The sequence below is a fragment of the Tamandua tetradactyla genome, chromosome 8 (assembly GCF_023851605.1).
Source record: "Tamandua tetradactyla isolate mTamTet1 chromosome 8, mTamTet1.pri, whole genome shotgun sequence".
NCBI classification, from domain to species: domain Eukaryota; kingdom Metazoa; phylum Chordata; class Mammalia; order Pilosa; family Myrmecophagidae; genus Tamandua; species Tamandua tetradactyla.
In genome coordinates, this window is record NC_135334.1 from 86961797 (window position 1) to 86982658 (window position 20862).

Here is a 20862-nt window from a genome sequence, read left to right on the forward strand (position 1 = left end):
AATAGTAAAAGAACCACCACTCTTTCACCATTTTTCTTTTACCATTTATTCTAAATGTCATCTGTCATACCTTATAAATAAAAAATTTTGCCCTTTCCTTATAAAGGAAATGAAACTGTTACTACCTGGAGAAAAGAATTACACACTATATTGGTTCGCTTATAAGTGAGAGAGCTAAAAATAGCGCAAGAGCTAACTGACATTTTCTCAAAGTATGGTCTAGCACAACCTGCACCAGCATCACATTTTTATTAAAAACATACTTCCTACAAGTGAATCAGAATTTCTGGAGTAGAGCCTGGGAATATGAATTGTAAACAAGTATCCCAGGTGATTTTTGTTTTTAACTTTTTACTTTGAAATACTTTCAAACTTAGAGGACAGATACAAAATACTACAAATCCCCTACAGAGAACTCCAGTATATCTCTACCCCTCCTAGGTACCAAGATCTACCAATTTTAACATTTTTCCACATTTACCATATCATTCCATCTTTCTAGCCATCTAGCTGTTTGTCAATTCATTTTCTGAATGCTTGAATGTAGGTTTCATACATCATTCTCCTTGAACACTTAATACTGCCATATACTTTTCCTAAGAATAAGGATATTCACTTATATAACCACCTAAAGTGCAGTTATCAAGTTCAAGAAATTTGGCATTGATAATACTGTCTTATATTCTAGTTTTTCATTTGTCCCAGTAATGACCATTTGAGCCTTTTCTCTTCCTTGCTCAGTTCCATCCAGGATTTTGTATTCATTTAATTGTCATTGTCTCTTTAGTTGCTCTTTCTTCTTATTATTTTTTAAATTGTGGGATCATATATGCAACATAAACTTTCCCATCTTAACCACTCCCGAGCATACTATTCAATGAAATTAATCACATTCACAGTATTGCAGTACCGACACTATCTTCTATCACTATAACGTTCCTATTTCCCTACATAGAAACCTTACATCTATTATGTATTATCTTCCCATGCCTGGCAACCTACTCTATTTCTGTCTCTCTATGAGCATGTATATTCTCTGGTATTTTCATTATAGTTACTATAGGACTTAAATTAACATTCTAAATCTGTCCCAGCCTCATTTGTACTAATAACAACTTAATTTCACTAATAGACACAAACTTTTTTCCTGTACCCTTTCATCCTCCCCACTTTCATATTGTTTTGTGGCATATTACATGTTTATACATTTTGAATCCAAAACCACTGATTTGTTGTTATTTTTTGTGCTTTGCCTTTTAGATCCTGTAGGAAGTAAAACTGGAGTTACAAACCAAAAATACAGTGGTAGTGGCATTTATATTTACAGGTTGTTACCCTCACTAAAGATCTTTATTTCTTCATGTACTTTCAGTCTGTTGTCTAATGTCCTTTCCTTTCAACCTTCAAAACTCTCTTTAATGTCTCTTGCAGGGCTGGACATTGCCAGATATGGTAAAAAGCTTCCTCAGCTTTTGCTTATCTGGAAATGTCTTAATCCCCCCCTCATGTTGAAAGACTGTTTTGCCAGATACAGAATTCTTGGTTGGCAATTTTTTGCTTTCAGCACATAAAATATGTCATCCCACTTGCGTGTTTTTTTTGTTTTTTTTTTTAACATGGGCAGGCACCGGGAATCGAACCCACGATTGTCAGGCAAGAATGCATGACAGGCAAGCATTCTTGCCTGCTGAGCCACCGTGGCCCCCACTTGCCTTTTTAACCTTCATGATTTCCAGTATGAAACCAGCTCTTATTCTTAATGAGGCTTTCTTATGTGTAGCATGCTTCATCTCTTTGTTGGCTTTCAGAATTTTCTCTATATCTTTGGCGTTCTGCAGTTTGATTATAATATGCTTTGGCATGGGTTTATTTGTGTTTAGTCTGTTCAGAGTTTGTTGAGCCCCTTGGATGTACCAGGTGATTCTTTGGCATACTAAAGTTTGAGGCCACTTGTATTATGCACCTGGCCCTTCATAGCACTTATCAGTTTTGTAATTTTGCATTTAATTGTGTGACAATTTTAGCTAAAATCACTGTCCTTCAGTAGAATATAAGCACTTAGAAGGATGAATATTGTTCTGGTTTTACTCCCCATTGCATCTCCGGTTCTTTTGCCTAGTACATAGGAGAGTCAAAGTTGAGTGGATATGTGAATGAATGAACAAACAGTAAAATGGGTGAAACGGCTCTAAATTCCCCTCATTACAGTAAAAATTCTTTAAGCATAAACTTCACGCATCATCATAGTAAAACAATAGAATTACAGTTGTTTGTAATTCTAACAAATTAGAAGAAAATGAAGAAAACATCTAAACAACAAAACCGTTTTACACAATAAGGCATATGTTGGTGATAGCAATAAGGGTATTTTATATTTCATCAGTTTTGTTTTTGGTTTTTTGTGCGGTGGGGGTCACATTTCGTTCTTTTTCCATGTGAGTATCCTGTTATCACACCACCATTTGTTGAATGTTTGGGTTTTTTGGCGGGGAGTACATGAGTCAGGGATCAAACCCAGGTATCCTGCATGGCAAGTGGAAATTCTGCCACTGAACTACCTGTGCACCCCCTTATATTTCACCAGTTTTAATTCAGCAAGAAAATATATTGTCTTGAAAATAGGAAGTAAAAGTTCACAAATAGAAGTCCACAAAGAGAAGACAAACACAAAGCTCTCCATCTCAGGGTGAGGAATGAGAAGTGGTGAAAGTAGAGATCAGTAGGACACACCAAAGCTTAGAACTTTTTCTTTAAAATCATAATCACAGGCCTTAAACAGGTATTGAATACTTCCAAGCAATCCTACTGTTTTTCCAGTAGTTTCGATTTTCCACTTAAAGATGTTGTATCCAGGGTATGTCATCTTCTAGTGTTAGCGCCTAGAAGAAAATTTTGATAGGCATTCCTGTGTAGTGAGCTTTACGTGTTCTGAAAACTGGTATCAAAGGGATAGATAGTCCAGAGAAGAATAGGGTACACTTGAGAGACACAGAGCTATGACTTTTGTGGGGGGGTCTAAGAGGTTACTATACTCTTGTACATATGGAAGACAGTTACTAGATACATGTATTATCAGTTCTACTCTAAATTGGATTAAGAAAACAAAAGATGTGTATTCAGTTGGTCATTTTCCTCTTATATCTCTAGCTTAGTGATAATAGAGTAACAGCATATCATACATTGATTTTAAGTCCATCTGAAGTTTAAATGTTAACTTTTATCCAAAAATATCTTTTAAATGTTTAGTCCATAGTTTGTATGATTTAGGATATAATGAAACATGGTCACTTAAAAATAGCATTTAAATTATGCCTTTGGTTTTTTTATGCAAATCATAAGTATGTAGATTTTATTGTTTGTTAAGACCTATAGGTAGCTGCAAATATGTACTGGACTAAAGCACTAAATATATTCCTTCTTTCTGCTGGGGGTTGTTTTCTTTTAGATGATGGATTTAGAAGAGATCATTCCCTTGGATTGCTGTCGCCTTGTTAAATATGATGAGTTTCATGATTATCTAGAACGATCATATGAAGGAGAAGAAGATACACCAATGGGACTTCTGCTAGGTGGAGTTAAGTCAACATATATGTTTGATCTGCTGTTGGAGACAAGAAAACCTGATCAAATTTTCCAGTCTTATAAACCTGGAGGTAAGGAACTTTACATTATTTTGAGTTTTATTGGTCTTTAAATTTTTCACAAGCAAGTTTTCTGTATTTGTTTATAGAAGTGAATTTCAGTGTAAATTTTTTATATGTTCTTACCATGTACAATAATTTTGGCATGTTGGGAATTAGCACAAACTTGGAATTAAGGTCTAAATTACTTGCAAATGACTGTACACAATACAGGATCATTCAGTACTGAACCAATCTGGAAGCTGTATTTCCCTGAAGTTATCAGCTAATATCTTAGGAGGTATTCTCCCCTCCATATAGAGAAACCTCTGATCTAAAAAGTTGTGTTCCCATAAAGTTTCAGAAGTAGAATCTCTTTTTCAAGATCTCTTTGGACAGATGGATTCATAACCCCATCATTGCCAATATTTTTTTTCCCCCGTCCTCTCCAATTTTTAAGATTCCTTTCTTCATTAAATCTGCCACATTTACTCAGTACCTTGGGTATTTTTCTTTATTTGAGATTGATAGGAAAACAAAATACCATGCCCCTAATTTTACCCCAAGTAATCTCTAAAGATGGTACATGGGCTCTCTCATGCCTAAGGTTTCCAGGTGATCATTATAAGTAAACTACGGCAAATAGAAGAAAGTCAAATGTTTATAATTTTATAAATTCTTTTTATCTTGACCCTAATACCCTTGCATTGATAGTTAATTAGAATTCATATTTATATCCTCTGCTTTTATTCCTAAAAGTTGAATTTATGAAACCTTCTTCTATCATTTCAAATGTTTTTTTCTATGTATCCTGTAGACTTCCTTTTTCTATAAAGGCTCCTCTTTCTAAAATAGATTGTGTGGTGTTTTTCAAGGGTCCTACCTTTCTTTAGTAGGAAAATTTTAGTTTTGAAAACTTGATAATATCACTTCAATCGGACTCTGTTTTATCTATAGAGGGTCCCCTCAGAACGTTTCCTTGCAGATTATTTTTGAGCTAGATAAAAAAATAAAATAAAATTATTAAATTATAACATGAGTTAGCAGTCATATCACTTTTTAAAAAGACCTCTAAATGTGAGTTTGGCTTGTAAGATTTATAAATAAAGTGATCTCCTTTATTCATTGATAAAGATCTTAAAGCTGTTTGTCAGATTTAAATTTGCAACATAGAAAAAATGAGGATTGACATATAAGACATACAAGAGGTTAAAACATTTAAGCCAGAGGAATGAATGCTTTATTAAATGTAGTATGCAAAGATTATTTATCTGGAGACTAAGAATTTAGTTATACGTGATCTGAAAACAGAAGAGGAAGAATTAGAATTAAATTTTAATTTGGGGTTCAGTTCCCAGTGCCTGCCCATGTAAAAAAAAAAAGATTAATTTGAAGGATTTAAGTGAAAAACAACAAACAAGTAGACCAGAACAGTTTTTGGTGCAGTAGAATTTCCCATGGGATATAGAGAATATTATTTTGAGGAGAAAAAGTGTTTGATTATGAACAAGGTATTGAATGGGTTAAGATTGTTTAAAAGCAGGTGGGGGGATGGTAGAGTTTATTTGGTTTTTTTTGTTTTTTGTGGGGGTTTTTTTGCATGGACGGGCAGTGGGAATCAAACCCGGGTCTCCAACATGGCACACGATAATTCTGCCACTGAGCCACCATCACACTACCCTACAGGATTTGTTTAGTAGTCTCTAGTTATATTTATTTAGTGTTGTGTTTGGTCTATATTTAAGAATTTTGATTCTATATTTTTAATATGTGGTGTTATGTTTTACAAGGAAACAAAACAAATATTTATAAAAATCTCATTTTAGTTGTAGAATGCTTGCTTGCCTTTCGATGTGGGAGACCTGGGTTTGATTCTCAGACCATGCACCCCCTAAAAAATTCTCATTTTGACTTTTGTAAGTAATTTAGCATGTATAGATCAAAAAGTAATATTCCTAATGAAGATTACTGCTTAACGTTTTCTAAAAAATATCTAGAACTTTTTAAATTACCTACGTTTCCATTTCTTTGTGTTTATCTTGATAAATTGTGAAAAAGTTTTTAACATACATATCACAGAACTGCTTTTCTTGATATTTAGAAAAATGTTATTTTTGCCACCTATTAGAAACATTTGCATTGTTCTTCTGAAATTCATTTTAAAAAAATAACCTCCAATTCTATTTTTATGTCTTCAAATGTGACAGAAGTAATGGTGAAAGTTCATGTTGTTGATCTAAAGGCAGAATCTGTAGCTGCTCCTGTAACTGTGCGAGCTTACTTAAATCAGACAGTTACAGAATTCAAGCAACTTATTTCAAAGGTAAGTTTTGCAGTTTGTTAGTGAAGACTTTTTTTTTTTTTTTTTTTTTTTTTTTTAAAGGAAAGACAGAGAGAAGAAAGGAAGGATAGAAGGAAGGAAGGAAGGAAGAAAGGGAAACATTTTTAAACATTTTCTTGTTTTATTGTATTCTGTTTCTCCGTTTTTGTTACATGGGCTGGGGCCGGGAATCGAACCGAGGTCCTCCGGCATAGCAGGCAAGCACTTTGCCCGCTGAGCCACCGCGGCCCGCCAGTGAAGACTTTTTAGTGCCTGCTAAGTGCAAGGCACTGTGTCTTAGTTATGAGTAAGGTATAGGTTACCTCATGAGGCAATATTTATAGTTAAGAGAGAAGAACACTTCATATAGAAGATCAGGTTGAGCAAGTATGGAGATAAAGTGTGAGGCCAGTGAATGTAACAACACATATATTTTGGCTGGATTTCTGTAAAGTAAAAGTTTGGAAATGTATAGTTTATTTCATTGAGGGCTTTACGGTAAACACAAAAGTTTGGGGTCTATTTGGTGTAGGCCTCAGGAAGTAAGATTTTTAGCATGTTTGTTGTCTTTCTTTATTAAGTATGGCAGTGGTATGATCAGAGCTCTGCTGTACAATGGTAAGTCTAGCAGCACTAGACTAATATTCCAAATGGATTGAAGGAGAATCAGGAAGTTGATGAGGAGGCTATTGAGACAATTCAGGTGAAAGCATATGACTGTAAATGAGAGAAGGCATAGATTGTGAAAGATCTTATACACATAGAATCTGTAGGAATTGTGATTGATGAATGTCATGGTAAGGCAGAAGTATAGATGCCCTGAGAGTTTCAAACTTGGGTAGTCCAGAAACATAGTGATAAATTAACAGGAGTAAAAGTGGGGAAGCAGATTTGACTGAGAAAGTGATAAATTAAATGTTGGCCTTATTACATGTTTAGTGATAAAAAGAATATAGACTATTTTGGAATTTCTGAGCTGGAAAATATGACAAAACCTTTTCTATAATTCCCTGTGCAATATGACTAGTCCATTCCAGAGAAATGATCCTTTCAGGGGTCCTAAACTTTGAAGAACTTTGTAGAAGCTATGAATGCACTTGAGCACGTAAGTATAGGTCCCTGAACCCCAGATTTAAAATCCTTAGTGAAGAGGGAATTGCTCAGTAGATGCAAGCTAGGAAGTTAAGTCCAGTTTCCAATCTCATTCATCTTATGGTAGTCCAATCTTTCACCTCCATATCTGAGGTTTTTTAATACCTGTTTTAACAGGGTTGTTGTGATCATTAATAATAAAATAAAATACTCTGTATTTGGGGAAGAAAAGTAAAGTAAAAGTTGGTGGTTGTGATAATTATTGTTTTTCTCATTACTATGTTAAAAAGATGATATTTTTTTGTCAAAGTAGTAATAGCCAGTTAGTAATAGCCAGGAAACAAATCATGTTGCAAAGGTATATTTTATTATTAAATTGCTCATAAATACCATGTTAGTATAATTGCTCCTTATTACATTTTTAAAATGTAAATGCCAAATGTAAAAGCAATTCAGTTTAATCTAGGATTGTAAACTTTAAGGTAGAATACAAAAGAAACACAAGACATCCCTTCCCTAAAGAAGCCAGTAATCTTTTGGAAAAAAAATATGTGTATAGAAAATAAAGGCCGTGTCAAAAAATACAAAGTTTTGAGGTATAACTAGACTTCGTAAGAATTAGGTATTTGTATTTATATTTGATATCATTAGTTGTATTGAGAACAAATCATGTTTTCTAAAATGTGAGAATCACTTATATCTGCCCATTTCATGAGGCATCCATAAAATGACAAAAAACTAAGGATATGGATTTTAGAATAAATTTTACTATTAATTTAATCTTATTTTAAACAAAAGAAAATTGATTTAGCAAAATGTTAACTGTTCATAGACTACAGAAGTGCCCATGAAAAGCCAAGAACTTAAATTAGCTATTTATTTGGCTTCAGCTCACAAAGATTTTTTTAATTGAATCATCTTTATTTACTAGGCATGTTTGAGAAAATTGAATTTTTTAGCGAAAAATTCCTTCCTTTAAAATTGTTTCAGAGCATATGTTTATAACTGATGCTTTGTTCTTCTAATTTGCTCCATAATTAAAGGATGAAACTAATAATTTTTCCTTTAGAGTCTTAAAAATATTGAAAGCTTCTAAAATTGTTAATTTTTTGTCTTCTGTTTTTAAGAATTTAGCAATATGTTTTTCCATTTTTCCAAATCAAACAGAATTATTTTTGAAAAAGTACTTTTTTATTAAATTATTTTCATTGCAGGCCATCCATTTACCTGCCGAAACAATGAGAATAGTGCTGGAACGCTGCTATAATGATTTGCGTCTTCTCAGTGTGCCCAGTAAGACCCTCAAAGCAGAAGGTTTTTTTAGGAGTAACAAGGTATGTCTTTTATTTTTTGTTTACTCTTTTCTATGCTGGTGTAATAGTAAATGAAATTAAGTTCAGACTTATATGCCTGGCTTCTAGAGCCATCCTCTGTCTGTCTATAATTTTAAAAGTTCACATCCTCACAACATTTATCTTCTGTTGCAATAAGGTCAGATCAGTCTACTTTTTTCCCCTCTAAATCAATCTTGCTGGTTCTCTTCTTCCCGCCCCCTTCTTTTTTTTTTTTTAAAACCAAGATTAATCCTACTTCTTTGCTGAAGATTTCTAACCATTTTTACCCACAGTGATTATGTCCTCTGAATTTTGGTCATTCTTGAGCTTTTCCCATAAGGCAGTAGTAGTTCATGGGGAAATTCAGAGGCATGCCTAGGATAGAGAAAATTATAATTTTGGGTTCACCCAAATTTGTTGCTTTGATTACTCATTCATTTCTGTTGGAGAGGAGAGTATTCACATTGATCTTTTTGTTTTGTCTTTTAATAACGTGTGTTCCATTTTTCATATGTCTTTGGTTCCTAATGTCATTAGATAAATTGCATCCAAAATTTTTCTTGTTTGGCTTTTTTTTTTTTTTTTTTTTTTTTTGCTTTGTCCAGTCTCATTCATTTTAGTGCAGTCTAGGCTTTGGCCTCGTTTAATCTTTCTTAATATTGTTTTATTAATGCTAATCTGCATTTTTTTATTCACCTGTATCTTTTTTAATAATACTTTTGTGGTGTGTGTGTGTGTGTATAAAAAAGTTAAAATCTCTACACCCCATTGCTCTTTTAGAATGATGAATGTGGTAGGGATCTATATTTTTTTCCTAAAATGGTTAGTAGTTCCAATCTGTAACATTTACTGAATAGTAGTAGAATTATCTTCTTTATGCAAAACCCAACATGCTATTCATATTGCCAAATGTATGTATAAGAATTTCATTTAAAAACAAAATTATTGTGGAAAATTTCAAGCACATAAAAACTAAAAAGAATAGTGAAATTACCCCCATGTACCCATGCCCAGTTTCTATAGTTGTCAACCCTTATTTCATCTGTATTTATCCAACCATTACCCCCAAGATTTATTTGAAACACATCCCCAGCATCACTATCATTTTATCTATAGTTTCAATGTATATATCTAAAAGATGAAGCCTCTATTAAAAACATAACTGCAACTATAATACACCTAAAAATTAATAAAAATGCCTTAATATCATTGTATAGCCAGTATTCAGGTTTTCTTGATTATCTTGAAAAAAAAAATTCCAATAAGATTTGTTTAGTCAAACTAGGATCCAGATAAAGTCCATATCATATCTCTTAGTCTATTTTAATTTATAGATTTTCCCGTCTTTCTTGTTTGCTTGTAGTTTGTCTGTTAAAAAACTAGGTCTTATTGGGTGCAAGGGTAGTTCAGTGGTAGAATTCTCGCCTGTCATGCAGGAGACCCAGGTTCAATTCTCAACCTGTGCACTTCCCAAACAAACAAATAAGCAAACGAAAGCCAAACAAACAAAAATTCAACAAATGGTGCTGCAATAAGGGGATGCTCACATGGAAAAAGAATTAAATGTGACCCCTGCCATATAACATACAAAAAAAACCTAGTTCTTTCTTTTGTCTATTAGATTTTTCTGCAATCTGTATTTTGGTGATTACATTCCTTAGGTATTTTTATACATGTTCTTCTACCTATATTACCTATATGGTAAACTTTTATTTCCTGAAGAGCAGAATGTTGAATACAAGGATTTTCTGAAAGTGAACAACCCAGTAATAAGGTGTATGTATGTTTCTACTTTATCTTAGCACAGTTTTATGACAAGTTGCAAAGACATAAGAATTTAATGTTTGGTCTCCAAACAACGTATGCTTTCTTTAGAAACTTTCATTTGCTTACCCTTTGTCACACCCAGATTTATAATTTGCAATGTACTGTCTCCTGTTGATATATTATTCTTATGATGAATGGGAATATCACTAAAACTAATGGTGTAATATAACTCTTTGATATTCAGGTATTTGTTGAAAGTTCTGAGACTCTGGATTACCAAATGGCCTTTACAGACTCTCATTTATGGAAACTCCTGGATCGGCATGCAAATACAATCAGATTATTTGTTTTGTTACCTGAACAGTCCCCAGGATCTTATTCCAAAAGGACAGCATACCATAAAGCTGGGGGAGATTCTGGTACTGGAGATGATGATTGTGGAAGAGTTAAAGCACCTGTAGGGAGCCTAAAGTCTGTGGAAGCTATTTTAGAAGAAAGCACTGAGAAACTCAAAAGCTTGTCATTACAGCAGCAGCAGGAAGGAGATAATGGGGACAGCAGCAAGAGTACTGAGACAAGTGACTTTGAAAACATTGAATCACCTCTCAATGAGAGGGACTCTTCAGCATCAGTGGACAATAGAGAACTTGAACAGCATATTCAGACTTCTGATCCAGAAAATTTTCAGTCTGAAGAACGATCAGACTCGGATGTAAATAATGACAGGAGTACAAGTTCAGTGGACAGTGATATTCTTAGCTCCAGTCATAGCAGTGATACTTTGTGCAATGCAGATAATGCTCAGATCCCTTTGGCTAATGGACTTGACTCTCATAGTATCACAAGTAGTAGAAGAACTAAAGCAAATGAAGGGAAAAAAGAGACATGGGATACAGCAGAAGAAGACTCTGGAACTGACAGTGAATATGATGAGAGTGGCAAGAGTAGGGGAGAAGTACAGTACATGTATTTCAAAGCAGAACCCTATGCTGCAGATGAAGGTTCTGGGGAAGGACATAAATGTATGTACTTAAAAAGAAAATGGCTGTTTGAAACTGTCCATTTTCCTCTGTTTATTTAAATTTTTAGTTAAGAATCAGCTAAGAGTTAGATACTTCATTCCACCTATAACTTCCTACATTATAAGATTATTATCTATTGCCTTTGCTTTCATTTTTAATACAGTTATAATGGAGAATGTTGTTAGACCTATGTAACACATTAGAACTTTATGACAGTAATTATGCCAGAACTCTGGTGATAAAATAGGTTTTAAAAAAAATCAATATTAGGAAAGAATTATGATAAAAGCACTAAGTAAAAAAAAAATTAAGGAATAGTTTAAAAAGTAAATAATATACCAACAACAGCAAAAGTCCAGACCCTTTAGAAATCTTAATATTCAGTGTCCAGGAAAATTTTTGTGCATCCCTTCCCTTCCCTCCATCCCCCAATACAAACAGCAACTCCCTTCCCACATCCCCCAAAAAGTTCATAACTAACTGGTAAAATCAGAGAAAGGAAAGGGGCTTGAAAAAAAATGATTCTTTGAGGTAAATGCCAGGCAAGATTAAACTAGAAATTACCGATTGTATAATATCAAAAAGATGGAAAAGATCTTAAATGTCATTTTGGGCTTAATAACAACAACCAAGAAAAACCCATTAACATTGTATTAGATTTAAAATAAAAGAACTTTTACAAAACTTCAGATTAAAACCAGTCAAAAAATTAGTAGGACGACCAGGTTCAAGATACAAAATCTTTCCTTGGTTATAAAAGAGAAATAGCTGAACCGCTGAACACTTTACATTAGTCTTTAACACAGCAGATATTAATATTACCCCTTACATTTTTATATTTTAGTTTTCGAAACACTTACTTTTATTCTCACTTGAAGCTTCTCAGAAATTAATAAAGCGAATATTGATAGCCTCATTTGACAGATTAGAAAACTGAAACTCACACAGGATGGATGAATGACTTGCCCAAAAGTATATACAGCTAGTAAGCAGTAGAACCATTATTAGAATTTAAGGCCATTAATTGAATGCACTTGTTCCTGTTAGCTCTGAAAGAGAGCCCCACTCTTCATCATCCATTTATCTACCTACCCAATTAATAGGTCTGAATCCATACTAGATGCCAGACCCCACCTAGTTATTAGAAGTAGAGATGACTAACATGCAACTTGATAGTTGATCTAGTGGGGAAGAAGGCACATAAATAACCACTATAAAAGTTAAGTGCTGGCGGGCCATGGTGGCTCAGCAGGCGGGAATGCTTGCCTGCGATGCCAGAGGACCCGGGTTTGATTCCCGATGCCTGCTCATGTAAAAAAAAAAAAAAAAAAAAAAAAGGTTAAGTGCTATGATAGTTATAGTCTCTAAAGTCTGATTTTTCAAAGGAATTAAGGAAATTAGATGGTAGAAATTAGGAAATTCATAGTAAAATGCTTACATTTTTGTTTTTAACTTAATAGGTGTGAATAACACTGGAACTTTATGACAGCCATATGTATATCCTGCAAAAACTCAAGTGTGAAATGTGGATTGGTAGGCCACAGTGGAAACAGAGAAACCCTATTGTGTTAACGCTTTAAATTTGTACAGAGCTTTTACCTTATAAGGCTCATTAAGTTACATTATCTCATTTAGCTCTCTCTTGGCAGCTGTGTAAAATTGCTACTGTAGACACTTTCCACTGATAAAGACACTGTGACTCAATATTGTCTGAGGTCACACAGGTAGTTTAAGTAGGTCCCACTGCTGGGATCAGACTCAGGTTGATCTTTGCAGACATTTGTAGTTTGCAGACATTCGAGGCTTATTTTGATGATAAGCCTTGTATGCATTCTTCCACCCCATGCTACCACTGTCCCTTACTTTATTAGAATCCGCATCATAGTAAGAGAAGAATAGCCAGTAGTTACTCTGTTTTCTTACTATCCTCAGCCTTTCGAAGAGGCATTGGAGACATTAAAATAGCCCCCCTTCAGGACAAAATTGGAAATTCCTTTTAAGTGGTTTGTTTTCAGAGTCATGTGCTGAAATGTGGCTGGATGATAGTCTCAACCTCAAGAACGATTCAGTAGAGATACTTAAAGTTATAGTCTGAAGAGCTTTAAACTATCCATTATAATCCAGGAATTGTTTCAAGGAGTAATTGTAGAAGTTTCTCTGAAAATACTGTCCTAATGTGTCCCAGATGTAATTTGCAGACATTTGGGTACAAGCAGGAAGGCCAAAGTCATAACACAAAAAGCAGAAGTGTATTTGCACTGAAATTTCTTTATTCAGTTTTGGTTATCACCTCATTCAAGAAATGTGTAAAAGAAAAGAAAGGAAAAGAAACACTTCAAAGACAAACTGAATTCTTCAGTACAAAGAGATAGAAGTGGTATGATGGTAATGTCTAAAACTATAGTGATAGCCAATAATTAAGCTAATGCTCTTTGCTATGACTTTGCTAAGCATTTATATATACTGTGTAATATAAATACTATGTAATATAAATCTCATCTCTATTTTATAGTTAAAACTATTGAAATATAGAGAAGAAGTCAGTCACAAATCTAATTTATGAATGAGGACCAGAAATTCAGGCTAGGCCATTTAACTCCAGACCACTTGGTCCTAATCACCAAACTGGACTATGTCAATAACTAACAAGTATTCATATCTTCCTGTAATACAACTCGACTTGGGTTTATGAGAGATACCAAAATGGCAGTAATAGTTTATATTTGAGTAATGCTTCAGAATTTATTACATTTGTTGTAACAATCTGTGAGACTGCTGTTGATACCATGAGAAAACTGAGACTCGGAGATTAGATGCCCCACCTACAGCCATTTATCAAAATGAAAAGACAAAACTGAAATCTCGCCTAAGCTTCTGATTTCTGGTCAAGTAATTTTTCCAGTAAACTTTTCTCAAGATATTTAGTACCTTGTTTGTCAAAAATTGGATTATTAAAACTTAGGGGCACTCCTTAAAGCTTAGAAATTGAACTTTTAAGCAAATTAAAAAGAAAAGCTACCTCAAGTACAGTAAACCAAGTTCATCACCCTCTTTGTAGTTTCTGCTAATTCATATTGCCACATTTTCTGTAGTGAAGAAGGACAGCAATCAGTGAACATTAAGTAATTTGAAATATCCACTCAGACAGCTTATACCCAGGAGTAGAGATGGCCTGAGAATATAAACCAAGAGTGTTTTAGGGTCTCATCCCTTACCTTTGTTATAGACTTCACATTGAAAAATAAGACCTATTGTTGAGGACCTGAACCAGAATGGTAGTTCTTGTATTACATACTGTGTTATTACAAGAGAAAGAGAAAATTAATTGTAGTTTTCATTTTGTTAGAATATGAAGGCCAGAAATATCCCCTAGAGTGACTTGTAAAATAAGGGACAGAAGTTTAAAATAATTAGCATTAGATTAAAAAATAATAACAAAACTTATCAAATAATATCCTTTTACAATGCCAAGAATGTTAAAATTTAAGCCTGGGAGATGCAGAGGGAGGGCTGCTTCTGATCTAGTTAGATACTGTTCCTATCTAACCACATGACAAAACAACGTCTTAATATGCCAGTCTTAAAATGTTTTCCTAGTAGAAGTACCGCACTAGATTTACTAACAGTGTGCAAAACAATTATAGGTGTCCGGCATTATGCTTAAAAAAGTGTGATAAACATATCAGTGAAGTACCTCTTTGAATCCATACTGCAACCTGGGGTTGGTACTATTATCTCCATTTTTCACATGAGACTTCCTCATATCTGACTTCCGCATGGCTAGTAAGTAAGCAGAGAGACAAGGTGGAATTCAGCCAGAGCCTACACTATTACCAGGTAGAACTAGGAATGTATATAGTATGCTTTCTTCTTTGTGGAAATTACTTTTGAATAATTCCTGTAAGTTTGATTCCGAATTCAGAAAAAAAATCACTTAAATGTCTCAAAAGAGGCCTCTCACCTTTCTCACCTCTGTCTGCCTGAGTGCCCACATGTTTTCTCACATGGTTTCTCAGTAAACTTTCTGCCTGCTTACTCTAAAATAAAATAAAATAAAAAAGTCTCAGATTTAAAGCTGTCAGGTTATACCTACTAATATACAGTGTTAATGGTTTTTTGTCCATTTCAGTGTAGTATAGAAACTAAAAGTAAAGTAACTGAAAAAGGGTTTTTTGTACTGTTTACAGAATTATGATAAGTATAAGACCTGTTTTATTTATACTTTAAAAAGAGTCTTTCCTATTTTTGTCTTTTTTTTTTCTTGCTAGGGTTGATGGTACATGTTGATAAAAGAATTACTCTGGCTGCTTTCAAACAACATTTAGAGCCCTTTGTTGGAGTTTTATCCTCTCACTTCAAGGTCTTTCGAGTCTATGCCAGCAATCAAGAGTTTGAGAGTGTCCGCCTAAATGAAACACTTTCATCATTTTCAGATGACAATAAGGTTGATTAAAATGATCTTTGAATAATTAGAGTCTATTTTAAATGATAGATTTAACAGCATCTTGCACTACTACTCTCAAGTAAGGCGAAATAGACAGCCTAAAAGGATAATTTGCCTTTGATATTTAATAGTTACTTGGGTTTTTTGTTTGTTTGTTTTATTTTGCTGCATTCATCTAAGAGACATTTGTTAAATGTTAACTGTGTGTCTGTTACTGTTCTATGCACTGGGGGTTTAGAAATAGAAGATGTATCTATTCGCAAAGGACACAAAATAGAGAGTTTTGGAAAACAAAACTAAACAATGGGGTGAGAATGGGTTGTTTATTTTGCTGAGGAAGTACATCTAAAAAAATGTTTTTAATTTGTAGATTACAATTAGACTGGGGAGAGCACTTAAAAAAGGAGAATACAGAGTTAAAGTATATCAGCTTTTAGTCAGTGAACAAGAGGTAAGTAATATATTTAATAGCAATATTACAGTTTGTAGTTATGAAAAACATACATTGCAGAGATTTTATTACTAGTAGTTTTTTATTTCTCTGAAGCAGGAGTAGAAATACTTTTTCTAGGAAATGTTTTCATTTTGTGGCCTATATAGTCTGTTGGGACACTCAGTGCTGCCATTAGAGCACAAAAGCAGCCACAGACAATACATAAACAAATGAGAGTGAATTTCATTTGCAAAAATAGGCAACAGGCCACATTTAGCCTGTGTGTCATTATTTACCATCCCCCTGCTCCAAAGTATTGTTACAGATGCTGGAGTGAGGCAAAGGTTTCCTGCTTTTAAGAAAGGATTTGTTTATATTTGCCTTCTGAGAATGATCTTATAATGCAACGTGGATAGCAGTTGACCTTAGTATAGTATATAAGTACTTTTGTTTTCAGAGAGTCATTTTAGCATTTGGCAAGCATTTTTTATAGTGTTTACTAAGTGCCAGGCGCTACTCTAAGTGCTTAAAAACATTAAATCACTTAATCTTCATTAAGTAACTCTGGGACGCAAATACTATTTATTATTCCTATTCTATAGATGAAGAGACTGAGGCACAGAAAGGTTTGCCCAATTTCATATAACTTGTAAATGGTGGATTTAGAATCTAAATAGGCTATGTGGCCCCAACATCTGTTCTTAACCACCATGCTATGATGCCTCTGTCATGTGATCTTTTCTTAGTTCCAGTTCTTAAATTCTACATTTTTAGGGGATAATCAAATATTTTTTATTCTTATCATATTCAAGACTTGTGACAAATACCCAGAAGAATAAAGCAAAGACCTTATTTTTCAGAATGTTTATAATATCTTATTGGGGAACCTCAACAGATGTGAAAAACCAAATAGCAGACAAGGGAATAAATTTTTCATTAAATGCCTTCATTCATTCAACAAATATTTTATCAGTCACCCATCATATCTCATCCATTGCAGTCATTTTGACTTATGTGTTTCTTTTAAGTTTGGAATTTGTAGATACTGAGTCTCCTTTGAGACAGTTAATGATATTATATTTTAGTGAATTAATACGTATTTCCCTCAGTTTCGTCCGTAAAAGTAGTTCTTTTTCACTTTCAAAATTGTGATTATTTTATTACAAGAAAGGAAACATGAATGCCTTACCTTAATCTTCCCAGTGACCCTGTGAGGCAACTACTGTCTGCAGTTTACAGATGGAGAAACTAAGGCACAGAGATGTTAAGGAAACTTTCCCAAGATAGCATAGCTAGTAAGTAGTGGAGCCAGGTTTTGAACCTAGGATTACAGACTCCAATTTAGGAGTCTGTATCCCTTCATTGTCATACTGTAAGGTACAAAAAAATGTCTTGTTAATCCTTATTTTAAGGTGTAATTCAAGTGCTAATTGTTTATGTTTATATTCCTAGCCATGCAAATTTCTGCTAGATGCTGTGTTTGCTAAAGGAATGACTGTGCGGCAATCAAAAGAGGAATTAATTCCTCAACTCAGGGAGCAATGTGGTTTAGAGCTCAGTACTGACAGGTAAAGTAAAATTACAATGTTGTCAACTATTTGAAGAGGGAAAGTGTGGTTAATATATTCAGACTGGTATGATTTTTCTAAAACTAGAATAATTTAAATTCCTGTACTATTATCATTTTAGTACCACAGATTAATTTGTTAGGACTCATCAAAAGTATTGAAATTCCTCTGGAAGATACTAAATTTGAAATATTGGTAGCATTTCATTCCATTTTTCCCAAATTTTAAACAGTAACCATTTGTCTTGTGTTTGAACATGATACATTTTTTCTTGATGTCATATCAATGTTAATTTTTCAAATTAAGAATTTCAAATTATAGTATTTTTTAAAAATTCAAATTATGTTTGTAGGTTTCGTCTAAGGAAGAAAACATGGAAGAATCCTGGCACTGTCTTTTTGGATTATCATATTTATGAAGAAGATATTAATATTTCTAGCAACTGGGAGGTTTTCCTTGAAGTTCTTGATGGTACTATCAGTATTTTGATGAGAGAATATCAGTTGAAATCCTCTAAAACTAACAGAAGTTCTCTATTAAATAATGAGCTACCAGGAATCTAATATACAATGTACTGTGTTTGGTTTTATTAAGCATAAAAAAATCATTATCGTGGATTGTGTGATTCCTACCTCCATCTTTTGCTGAGAATTTTATCTTCTTCCCCTGTGCCCAATCTAACTACTTGAGTTCTTTTTTGAGAGTACTTCCGATGACTTTCAGTTTTCCTCTATCTTTTCTCCAGGTTTTATTTCCTTTTAAATATTTTTTTCTTTTTCTCTAATTTTAAGAATAGTAATTTTCCCTTAGAGGGAAATTGCAACTTTAAAGTTGGATTTTTAGTACTTTTTGGTATTCTGCTAATATTTTCTTAAATATGCTTAGTATTTTACTTCTTTTTTCATTGTGGCTTTTGTTGTTTTTTTTTTTTTGAAGATGTGGTATTGATAATTTATTGGAGATTTTGAGAGCAATGACTTAGAAAATGACTTAAATTTGTCACACTTCCCAGTTTTAATTTCTGATAGTGGTACATTTAAAATATTCTGGTTTTTTGGATGAGGTTGTGGGGGATCATTGGCTTTTGGGAGACCACATCAAAATCAACAACCAGTTCAATATTCTTTTGTGTCTTTGCTATTGCTTAAGAAGATTTCAGTTTTCCTTTTTTTTTTCTTTAGAAATTAAAGTATTATAAATTCTGGATGTTTTTATACAAGATTGTGATAGTCTTTAGAGGGTTCAATAATATTAACACCTTGCCATGGCAAGGTCTAATTTAGATCGTATATTTAAATGGTTGAAATTTTGATTAATTGACAAGTTAACTGGGGAGGCAAGGAACAACTAGAACACCATCTACCATAGTGTATAGGCAAATATTCCAGATTATGATTTCTTCTCTGGGTTTCCTGAGAAGAGAATAATCACTGTGCCTGGGAAAGCCGGGAGCACATCATGAAAGACATAGTCAGTCACCCTGTACGAAAAGACTGAGTATGTGTTAGAAGAGATGGATAAGCCAGAAAATGTTAGTGGGTGGTAGGTGTCTGCTCCATTATCATTTCAGTGTATATTTTAGCAGCAAAAATAATTGAATAAGAAATGTCATGTGGTTAAATCCAAGAAACATTTATTGACCTGTAATTTGACAGACACTGCTACAGAAATGAGTAAGAACCAGTGATTGCCCTCCAAATGCACACAGTCTTGTGGAAGAGACAGAACTGCAAATCTGTAATTCTTTTTTTTTTTTTTACAACGGAAATCGAACCCGGGTCCTCTGGCATCGCAGGCAAGCATTCCTGCCTGCTGAGCCACCATGGCCTGCCCCAAATCTGTAATTCTAAAATGATAGATAGTAAGGCACTAAATCTGTACAAATTCCCTCTGAGGTACACCAGAGAGAGGTGACAGTTGAGCTGGGTTTTGAAGAATCAGTAAGTTTGGGGGTAAATGAAAAGAAAAGGATTACTATAGCTTGAGTGAAAAAAAAGTGATGATGATTTGATTATGTTTTTAGAGTGTTGGTTAGTAGACAGCAGAGAAGCAAAGATTGAAGATGCAAAGAGGAAAGTAAAGCATTGTCCCGTAACGCTTCTGGAATCAGAAGTACCAGTTGAAGGATAGCCTGCAAAAGAGTTAGGAATTACCTTCTGAGACTGGAGGGAAGAAACTAAATATTTAATTCTCAAAAACTGCTTGGGATAATTGGGGGGGTTTTTTGCTCACTTTTTAAGAATAATACTTGAAGTAAATCTTTTTGTTTAGTCAGGCACTAGAGAAAAGCTAAGTTAAGAACCTTCAGAGAAAATGGAGTGATAACCTAATTTTGCATGTACTCTCAGGGGTAGAGAAGATGAAGTCCATGTCACAGCTTGCAGTTTTGTCAAGACGGTGGAGGCCTTCAGAGATGAGGTTGGATCCCTTCCAGGAAGTTGTGTTGGAAAGCAGTAGTGTTGATGAGTTGCGAGAGAAGGTAAATGTATTTTAGACAAAATAAGCTCTTATACCTTTTTCCCAATATTGCATGAGAGACAGCCTAGGAAGTGAGAGGTACACACTGATGTGGTAGCCTTTATTTGTCTCTTCCACACTCTGGTTGTTTCTTAGAACTACTAGTACACTTTGAAAAATTACTTTGATTCCTGGCCATCTAGGAAGTAGATCCTCACTTTCTGTTACTTGGATCAACTTCGTGCTAAATAGTCAGGATGAGTTAGTAGTTACTAAAGTAAATTAGTGTATATCTGGAAAAAAAAACAAGCAAAATTAAAGAGAGAATACAAGCAAAAGTGTATATATAGGATTTTTTATTTAAAGGTGGGAATTCTAAAAATTTCTGAGGAAAGAATGAATTATTCAGTCAGCAGTAATAGGACAATTGGCTACCCATTTGGAAAAAGATATGTTTCCTTTCTTCATACCAAACACAAAAATAAATGGTAATTAGATTACATTTATTTACAAACTACAACACAATGCTAAAGGTACTAGATGAAAATATCAAAAATATTTTCATAACTCTGGAGAGGGAAAGACATTTGCAAACATTTGCAAAAAAGGAAACGATGGGCCACATAAAAGTTGAAATCTTCTGCACAGCTAAAGAAAATTTGAAAAACAACCTATAAACAAAATTAAAAGATAAGAAATTGGGGGAGTGAGATTTTTTAAACAATGTATATAATTTATAAGGAGCTACTGCTTAATAAGAAAAGGATGAAGACTCTAACTTAAAAATGGACAAAGAACATTAAAA

At 33.8% G+C, this 20862-nt stretch overlaps 1 protein-coding gene across 2 annotated transcripts in view; it reads left to right on the plus strand.

Moving 5' to 3' along the window:
- The window catches only part of USP47 (ubiquitin specific peptidase 47), a 169691-nt gene that overhangs the window by 145463 nt on the left and 3366 nt on the right, over positions 1–20862 (plus strand). For both annotated transcript variants that reach the window (XM_077114003.1, XM_077114004.1), the window contains 9 exons: positions 3446–3653; positions 5828–5943; positions 8247–8366; positions 10378–11155; positions 15424–15599; positions 15970–16050; positions 17485–17600; positions 17953–18071; positions 19949–20079. In XM_077114003.1, the coding sequence (XP_076970118.1) occupies positions 3446–3653; positions 5828–5943; positions 8247–8366; positions 10378–11155; positions 15424–15599; positions 15970–16050; positions 17485–17600; positions 17953–18071; positions 19949–20079 (1845 nt within the window). The remainder of the gene's footprint in view (positions 1–3445; positions 3654–5827; positions 5944–8246; positions 8367–10377; positions 11156–15423; positions 15600–15969; positions 16051–17484; positions 17601–17952; positions 18072–19948; positions 20080–20862) is intronic.